Source organism: Gracilinanus agilis, chromosome 1, assembly GCF_016433145.1.
Source record: "Gracilinanus agilis isolate LMUSP501 chromosome 1, AgileGrace, whole genome shotgun sequence".
NCBI lineage: Eukaryota > Metazoa > Chordata > Mammalia > Didelphimorphia > Didelphidae > Gracilinanus > Gracilinanus agilis.
In genome coordinates this window covers 703,580,819-703,590,390 of record NC_058130.1, presented here as the reverse complement: position 1 = coordinate 703,590,390, position 9,572 = coordinate 703,580,819, and the positions used below count along the sequence as shown (strand labels likewise).

The 9,572-nt window shown below is 48.9% G+C and overlaps 2 protein-coding genes across 2 annotated transcripts in view; one reads left to right on the top strand and one right to left on the bottom strand.

Moving 5' to 3' along the window:
- Window positions 1–1,654: 1,654 nt before the first annotated feature.
- Window positions 1,655–7,345, top strand: LOC123231996 (leucine-rich repeat-containing protein 14-like). The gene is made up of 3 exons (XM_044658322.1): window positions 1,655–2,161; window positions 5,483–6,100; window positions 6,778–7,345. The coding sequence occupies exons 1-3, from the start codon at window positions 1,875–1,877 to the stop codon at window positions 7,343–7,345; spliced, it is 1,473 nt and encodes a 490-aa protein (XP_044514257.1). The 5' UTR covers window positions 1,655–1,874.
- Window positions 7,346–7,422: 77 nt separating this feature from the next.
- Window positions 7,423–9,572, bottom strand: part of LOC123231995 — a 12,716-nt gene continuing 10,566 nt past the window's right edge. Inside the window, exon 2 of the mRNA XM_044658321.1 lies at window positions 7,423–9,262. Coding sequence (XP_044514256.1) covers window positions 8,090–9,226 — 1,137 coding nt within the window. The 5' untranslated portion in view covers window positions 9,227–9,262 and the 3' untranslated portion in view covers window positions 7,423–8,089. The remainder of the gene's footprint in view (window positions 9,263–9,572) is intronic.

The following is a 9,572-nucleotide window of genomic DNA, read 5'->3' as shown; positions in this document are numbered from 1 at the left end:
TTCTATACTGGGCATCAGCTTTGTGCCTGATCTGTTTTATTGATTACTTATATTGCTCTACATTTATTTTAGTTCATAATTGTAAAACATAATTAATTACCTGTGGTGATCCTCCAATGTACCCTATCCCTGCCCCCCCATATTCTCATTTCAGAAGGGCAGCCAGACTTCTCCCACATTGACAAATGATGACATGGTGGACAATGGGGGAACAAGGTACCTATGTACTCGAGACTCTGGCATTCCAGAAGAATACCCCAAACCTGTGTATGTTATTCCCTATGTTCATGTCAACCTCCACCTGAATTTGGCCATGCCCATTTTCCAGGGTTTTCAGGAAAGGTGAAGATTTCTCTAGAATGGGGGAAGTCCCTAGACTCTTAATAAATATGCCAATCCTGATTCACACTGGGCAGAAACTTCTACTCTACAGAGGAAGATGCCACTCTACAGGTGAGGCTGCTACTCTACACTGGAGTTGTTACTCCATTATCTTTTAGACCAGTGATGGGCAAACTGTGGCCTGCAGGCCAGATGTGGCCCCCTGAAATGTTCTATCCAGCCACGGGACATTATTCCTAATCTGATAAATACAATGAGTAGGATACAATACAATGAAACTTCAAAAAGAGTTGCCTTAGAAACAGATTGACAGATGAGCATTTCCTTTCCTTTGGCCCCCTCTTTAAAAAGTTTGCCCATCACTGTTTTAGACTATTCCATCACCCTAAGAGCTGCTTCTCCATTAGCCCAAGGCTATGGAGCTACTATTCCATAACTGGAGCTGCTACTCCAAACCTGCTATTCTATCATCTCCAAAGAGGCCACTCTACTAGCTCCCAAGCTAATAGATCAGCCTACCTGATAAGTCTTTGGACTAGTCTATTAGCTATTACTACCATAAACTTCTTGTTCTTCAAATAAAACTATTTTCTTCTGGATTGAAGGGGGTTTGAGTCTTACATTCTTGGGGCAAGCCCCTGCTACAAACTTGGGCGTGTTTCTCCCACAATAAGATGAATGTCAGTAAAGGAAATAGAAGTCCTCTTTTCTATAAATTAGACTGAAAAAGGGAGGATCGATTTAGGATGGTACCTCTGAGAACAGAAGGATTAAGTGAAGTTTTTTTGTTTTGTTTTTTTTCAAAGGGTGGGCGTCTGTAGGCCGCAGGGAAGGACAGAGACCCAGGAGAGAGGGAAGATCAGAAACAAGGTTAACAGAGAGACAGGGAGCAAATCGCCCGGTGTTAAAATGCAATATTTAAACTGGCTGCGCCTAGGGCAGGGGAATCTGTACTAGAACTGAGAGGAAATGACCATGGGATATTGAATTCCCCCCCCCCCCTCCGCAACAAGGCGGGAGTGCAGGAGTGTCGAAACCAGATTGTGGAGCCAAGGGATTTAGAGGACCTGCTCCTTGGCCAACCATGAAGGGCTGCGCAACAATGGGGCACCAGACAGCCAATCCTCGGCGAGCTCTCGGATGGGGCTCGTCTCCATCCAATGGAGGGCCGAAACGCCATCAACCTGCGCCGTCGTCGTCCGGCTAGATTCCCAGGCCGTGTTTTTGTCAGTTGACGGTTTCTCCCACTAAGAGGATGAGAGCTGGGTCTCGGGGCTGGGCCTCAGTGGGGACCCAATGAGTGGTGGTCTGATATCTTTACCCCCAAAGCTACTCAGCTCCCCTTTCCCCGAGCTTTGGTTTGCGGACCTAAACCTGCACAGTCATAATCCCTTTTCTAAACACGCCTGCGCAGATTGAGGGTGGGGGGGGGTTGGTAAGTGTGTGGAGGTGCGCCTGCGTAGATAGACCCTCTCCGTTCTAGAGAGTGCCGAACCGCGCTTGCGCGGAGGTATTGGGTTGGTTCCGCAGAAATGCAGTCGCTGCTGGCCCTGTGTGCTGTGCAGGTGACCCGGCACCAGAAAATGGCATGCCGGGCTCTAGCTTCCCTTCCTCGGGAACTGTACCCGGCCTTATTCCGGGCTGCCTTCATGTACGGCAGAACGTTGGTGCTGCAGGCGCTGGTGCAGACGTGGCCCTTCCCGTGCCTCAGCTTCCGGCAGCTACTGCCCCACCCCAAGCAGATGGGCTGGCCCAAGCGGCCCCGTAGGGAGAGTGTGCAAGCTGTGATCTTGGCGCTGCTCGCGCCAGCACCGCGGAGGTAAGCCAAGCCGCCGGGGAGGGGGCAGGGCGATGGCTCGGTGAGTGGGAATGCTCTCCAGGGCCTCCTTCGACTCTTAAGATGCTGTGCGCAGAGCGCTGTAAACTCACCGTCTAGAGGGGTGGCACATATGCATATATACACCAGAAAGCCTGCCCTCTAGGGTCCAGAAAGACCCTAGACAGTCTTATGGTAGTGGGCTCTGCTCACAGAAAGCGTTTAATAAATGATCATTGAATGAACGAACTATTGGGGCAAGAGGGAGGCAATTTTCAAATTGTCTGGCACAGATGTACTAGCCTTTCTTTCAGATTCTGGAGGGCCAGGATGTGATTTTTGCCAAGGGCTGCAAAATGGGGAATCACTTTGACCAAGTATTTGACGTTTGGGAAGCTTTTTACAAGCCTCTAATAAGCTGTTTGTGGGGTACCTGAGGTATCTTTGGGCATCTTCCTGAAGCTGGGCTAGCTCTGAACACTTTTTTTCTTTACTTTCCCAGCATTAAGCAGCAGGTAGGTCCCTAGTCAACATCCCTTTTTCATGGGGTAGGCAGAGAGAGCCTGAACTGGGACAACCAGGTTAGTAGGTTGTTGTCATATTTAAAGGGGATCAAGATGATATATCAAATGGGGGCAGCTGGGTAGCTCAGTGGATTGAGAGTCAGGCCTAGAGACGGGAGGTCCTAGGTTCAAATCTGGCCTCAGACACTCCCCAGCTGTGTGACCCTGGACAAGTCACTTGACCCCCATTGCCCACCTTTACCACTCTTCCACCTAGGAGCCAATACACAGAAATTAAGGGTTTAAAAAAAAGAAAGAAAAAAGATGATGATATCAAGTGATGTCTTTTGACTGGAGCATAATTTGGATATTAAGTGAGACAGCCTTGCATGAAACTTGTCAACCTCACTCTCTTCTAAGTCCAGTGGCAACACAGAAGTCAAGATGATTGGTGATTAATTATGGCTCAGGATGCAGTTTTTAACCTTGGCTTCTTTGATGTGTAACCAAACTCTGAGGGCTCCACAGTGCCTGCTTCAGTTGGAACAAATTGTTCTCATTTGCCCATTCTGCTGGAGAAGGTAGACACCTCCCCATATTCACTGACTAATTTGAGGCCCCTTAGTTACCCTCAACCTGGTTTAGGCTCTCTGCCTGGACCTGAAAAGTCCTGAAAAGGGCTCTGCAAGCCATTAAACCAGAGGTACTTTTAGGGACAGAACCAAGGCAGGTCCCTGGAGGCTAAACATATTCCACTTCCCTCCCCTCCCAGGCCATCTATTAATTTCATTTACCTAGTGAACAAGGTCTCTGACTCTTTTCCCTTCTAGCTCTCTCTCTATAATAGTTAGTATTTATATGGAACTTTAAGGTTTGCAAAGCAAATTTTCAAATGTTAATTCACTTGATCCTCATAACCTTGTAAGTTTATTTTTACAGATGAGGAAACTGAGACAGAGGTTATGTTTACTTACACAGGATCACATAGCTAGTGTCTGAGGCATGATTAAAACTCAAGTTTTCCTTATTCTAAGTTCTTTATTTTATTCTTCATGTCACCTAACTGCCCAGGTATCTATGGATCCTTGATGTCACTGAATCAAAGATCTATGATTGAATTCCTTTCCCCAAAAGACATTTCAGCCCATTTATAAGTTAGCAAATAATGCAAAGGATGAATTTTAGATTAAGACTCAAAGCAGAGTTGTTAGGTTATAAGAGTACAGGAAGGCTAATTAAGACCTACACTTGGGTGGTCCCAGTGCTTGTGGAGAGGAGATAGGACTTTAACAACTAGTTGAATGTGAAGAGTTGGGGAATTGGAGAGCAACATTAGTTATGATGTCCAGTATACAGTTGGAAAAGAAGTTCTGGAGTTTGAGGAGGAAGAATTAATGATATAAATTTCAGTTAGAAACTTAGAGGCAGTGATAAAACCTAGAAATGGAGGGGCAGATAGGTGGTTCAGTGAATAGAGTGCCAGGTCTAGAGTAGGGAGATCTGGGTTCAAATCTGGATTTAGACACTTAATAGTAGCTGTGTGGCCCTGGCAAATCACTTAACTTCTATAGCTCAGCCCTTACTGCTCTTCTGCCTTAGAACCAACACTTGTATTGATTTTAAGACAGAAGATTAAGGGTTTTTAAAATCAAAGAAAAAAACAAAAAACCCTAGGAGTTATTGGGATCACATGTGGAGAGTAAAAAGAAAAAAGTACCAAGGACAGAACTTTGGGGAATAGCCAGTGGGCTAGAAAGGTGCTGAGCCAGCAGAGGAGACCAAAAGCTATTCGTTTAGTTCATCAGGTACACTTTTTATTGTCTTCCTTGGAGACAATAAGGAAGAAAAGAGGCAAATACTCTACAGGGACGTGGACTGGGTGCCTAGGTAGTCTTCATTAAGCAGTGTAGGGTGTTGGATATCAAATGAGAATGTGTCAGCATTGTCAAAAGCTTCAGACAATGATTTCACAGATGTGGTAGGGAAAGCTGTAGAACAGTTTCAGAAGAATGGAGCCAGAAGCTTAATAATTGTAAGGGACCAAGGAGAGACTAGATAGTGAAGAAGTGTAGGGATAGAATGTGAACTGCTTTAAAAAAAAAAAAAAGACTTTTAGAAGTAAAGAGAAATAGGATTATATCTGGATAGGGTCTCCAAAGGCAAAAAAAAATTTTTTTAATTTTCAAAGGATTGGGGAGAATAGCATTTTTATAGTTATAGGGAAAAGAAAAAGGTTGAAGACAAAGGAGAAAGCAGATGACACAGTGATGCATTTGGCAGGCAGATTAGTGAGGGAACTTGGGCTCTAAAGCCAGATCTGTATGGGGCTGCATACATTTTTGATCTTTGGGGACTATGGAATCATTGACAAGGGGTTTATTGATTGGGAGTGCCCGTATCCCTTATTTAGTTAAATTCTGTCTTTAATTCTGAGGCCTGGCTGATTTTCAAATGCCTTCTTGAGAGTAGGGATGGAGAAAACTTTAAGGAAAAGAAGGAAATATAACTAGAATCTTGAATGTAACAAAAGACAGGCAAGATGAGGCTGGAGGAGTTGGGTCTGTGGCTTACCAGTTATCTGGTCAGCTGACCTAGACTATGGTGGGAAAGTTTTAAGTACTATGAGCAGGACCTTGAGCTATAGATGTTGGGGAAAGAGGGCTAGTAAGGCTCAGGCCTTCTGTTACAGAAGACTGGGACCCCAAACTCTTGATTTTTTTCCTGGGACATCTGCTGGACCCATTTTCCTGAGTTGCTCCCTAAAACTGACAATGACTTGCCCAGGTCAGTCTCAACATTTTCCACCTATCTCTCCTTGCAGGAAGCCTCAGCTTCGAGTGTTAGACATGACTGGCTTCCTAGATGCCAGCTGTGGGCAGGACCCCACAACTATGAGCATGTGGGCACGCTCAGTCGCTGTGGCAAGAACCTGTCTCAGTGCCCAGACTCAGGCCAGAGCAGCTCAACGTTTGGCAAAACGCCGAAAGCTGGATCCCCAGGCCTCTGTCACCAGTCCTGTGGAGGTACATACTGACCTGCTAGTGAATCGTACTTCTTATAATGTCCTGAAGGAGGCTCTCCAGACCAGCACTAGTGGCCCCCTGCGCTTGCGCTGCAGGGACCTTTGGGCTGAGGAACTGTCAGGACCTAGCACAGTAGCCCTGTTGGAGCTTCTAGACCCAGTCTGCCTGCGCCAAGTAGACCTTCGCTTCAACAACCTGGGACTTTCAGGCTTGTGTACTGTCATCCCCCACATGGCCAAGTTCACCCACCTGCTGAGCCTGAAACTACAATACAGTAATGTGGATGTGCGGCAGCTCACTGCTGAGGCAGAGGGCAGTTTCCAACGCTTTGTCTCTGCAATTGGCCAGTTGAAAAGCCTCAAGGAACTCAACATGGGTTCTTCTCGCCTCTCAGGCCGACTTTACCAGCTCCTTAGGTGAGTGGATCTAGGTTTCCCAAGCACTTGTCTTTTTATCAGGTGGGAGGTCCTTCCTGAGTCTTTACTTGGTTTCTTCAAGTATACTTTCTAGTATTCTTTGGGAAGGGGAAAAGCAGGCCTAGATAGTTTGGCCTTCTTGGCCTCTGAACTGGAAGCAAGAAGAGATGGAGCTCAGAAAATAGGGGTGAGGTAAGGGTTTGAGCTTTGAGGTGTGCTTCTTCCCACATGATAATATCTGATTGTCTCTGTTGCTTTGAAGTTAACTAGGCCCTACTCTACAAGAACTTCGTCTTGTAGGGTAAAAAAAACAACCTCAAGTTGATGTTTGGGTGTTTATGGAGAGGGAGAGTGGTCAACACACTTAGAAAGGGGCACCTCCAGAGTAGTATGGCTTGGGAAGAATAGATAGGGACAGATCCAGGTAGGTGTGGTCTAGAGTTTGAGGGTTAAAGTCAATTAAGAGGAATTCTGGAATGACATAAAACTATTTCCTTAGGAATAGTGCTCTACCTGGTCAGGGGCTTGGCAAATTAGAGGGCCTGGAGATTTTACTCATGGGCAGAAAGAGCATAAAAGTATCAGAATGTTAGCCTTGCCCAGCCATGAGGGTCTCTGTATCCCAGCTTCTGTTCTAGAACTCTGTTGAAATAACTACCCCCTGTATCTCTCTGCAGCTGCCTACAGAGCCCTCTGGAAAGCCTGGAACTTCCCTTCTGTGCCCTTCTTCCGGGGGACTTGAGTTACTTGGCCCAGAGTCCCCATGCCACTCATCTCAAGAAGCTGGACCTCAGTGGCAACAAGCTGTCTGGTGACCACCTGGGCCCCTTTCAGATACTACTGAGGGAGGCCTCAGCCACCCTGCTGTGTCTGGATATTACAGAGTGTCAGCTCATGGATGCCCACCTTATTAATACCTTGCCTACCCTATGCCGCTGTACCCACCTTCGCTATCTTGGTCTTTATGGTAACCCTGTTGCCAGTGCTGGAGTGAAGACCTTGCTTGAACAATCACAGGTATTGCCTGAGCTCCAGCTGATTGTACACCCAGTCCCTGTGGATTGCTACAAGGACCTGCCATGGCCACCCTCTTCAGCTAGCCTTCTAGAGGGTACCGTGGATGAAGAGAAGCTTGCCAGTGTGCAAGCTGAGCTTCAGCAGTTGCAACAGGCCATACAGCGTCATGATGTGCTATGGACCATGGACATCTATGGTCACAGTAGCTTTGACTACTTCAGTCTGTAGTGTGTGTGTGTGTGTGTGTGTGTGTGTGTGTGTGTGTGTGTGTGTGTGTGTGTGTGTGTGTGTGAGAGAGTGTGTATATATATATGTATATGTGGGGGGAGGGTAAGTACAAGGAGAGGCAGCATTTCTCTGCTTTGCTTTTTATGCAGGATCATCCCAAGACTATGCCTCTCTTGCTTTGAGCTTTGGCAGAACCAGGATGAGCCCTTCTCAGTATGTGCTTCTGAATGGGTTGTGTTAAGAGTGTTACGTCCTATACTCCATTCCATGTTGGACGCAATGGCAGGATTGTTCTAGGGCTGGAAGTTTAGGTTTGGGGGGTGGGGATGGGGTAAAATAGGGGTGGGGGTGGGAGTGGGCCCAGGTGGCTGTTTTCCTGGGGATATTTATCTGTAACTGCAGGACCCATGCATAAAACCTGAATTTGTGGCCAGTCCCCTAATATTCCTCCCTACCACCTCTCAACCCCCACCCAGTCCATTCCCCAACCTGTCGAGGTCACAGATGCTCACAGACCACAACACCAAGAATAAAGGCAATACCAATGTAAAGGTCTCCTCCATTACAAATAGTCCCAATGAACCCAGCCTCCCCTGTTCAGCATTCCTTCAGCCCTAATCGCACTTCCCTCATTTCCAACCTGGTGCTTTGAGGGATAGGGTAGCAGACTTCCTTACTGTTTGGTGGGCCCATACCTTGAGAGCTAGGAACATTGGGGGAAGGGGGTGGGGGCTCCCATGACCTTCATAGGAGCCAGGTATCTGAATGGCGGGTACAATAGCAGGCCTGGAGTAATAAGGCATGCAGTTCCTTATAGGCCTGCTCCCGCCAGTGAGGCAGCAGGGTCTGGTTATTGAGGACTCGAAGATTGGGAGTTCCACGGCACAGAAGTGTGTAGAGACAGGCCCAGCGGCTCTGCAGGGCCAGACGGGTGCGGCAGTTGAGGATGATACCCCTGACTGTCTTCTTTACCCGAAGGGCTTTAAGTGCTGGCAGGTCAAGGTGTCGGAAAACTAGGCCCCTGCTCTGGGATACATCTAGAGTTTCCAGGGATCGGGACTCAAGTGCATATGATACACCCAGGTCCTTAACAGGCACCAGGACGTGCAGGACCAGGGTCTTGAGGTTAGGCAAAGCCTTTGTCAGTTCCTGCATGGTATCTGGACATACACCTTTGAAGCTCCAGAAGTATTTGAGCTCCAGGGTTCGGAGCTGCTGGAAGCGAGTGAGCAATGCCACTGATCGGGCAGACCAGTCAAAAGGTAGCTTGGCTCGGCTGAGGCGGGGTGCCCTGACCAGCAGCCTCTCCAACAGCACCTGGAAATTGTGGATCTGGTCCAGCTTGGTGAGGCTCACCTGGGTCATGCTGCACGTGCCCGGTGGGTAGAAGTCTGGGGGTTCTAGATGTGTCAGGGTCCAGTTCAGCTCCAAGTCCCGAAGGTCCCCACAGTGGACACCTTCCAGGAAGCCAGTGAGGAAGTCGGCCCAGCGAGCCCCCTGGTCAGCCAGGTCAAAGCTGGCACGGAGCCTCAGCAAGCTGGCCCCGCGAGCCATGAGGTGGTATGCATATTGGTGCACCCAGTCCTTCCAGCGCTCAAACTCTCGCGCTGACACCAGCACCACTTCCAGGCCAGACTGGAAGGCACCAAGCCGCATGAAATCGGCTGTGCGCCAGAGGCGGGGTGTGCGCATTAGCTGGCTCCAGGCTTGGCACACCTCTGCCGCCGTGCACTTTTCCGCCTCAGTCAGAAAGGAAAAGATGTGCAGCTGACAGTCCACGGGCAGCAGGCTGAAGGGGAAGATGCTGCGTCCGCCAGTTCGGCCTTCCTCTCGGGAGGGGATGCCTCGAACGCCACCACGTCGCCGCCGCTTCCGGGGCATCGCTCCAGCAGAAGCTTCCCGAGACTCAGCAGGGTCCTGAGGGGTGACATGGAGTGAGGGAGCCAGAGCCCAAGCACTCGAAGCCCCAGCGAGCCCACGGAGCTTCCCTTTCCTAGACCCTGCCCTCAGCTAGTTTACTCTCCGAGTCCCCGCCCCCAGCGCGTTTCCCCGCCGAGTCCCGCCCCTAGTGCTTCCACCCCACAGCACTTCCCCTCCCGAGTTCTCGACACTAGTGCGTCCCTTCCCCAGACCCCTCCTCCAACACCTCCCTTTCCGAGTCCCCGCCCCCAGCCTTCCCTTTCCTAGACCTCGCCCTCAGCACCTCCCTTTTCGAGTCCTCGCCCCC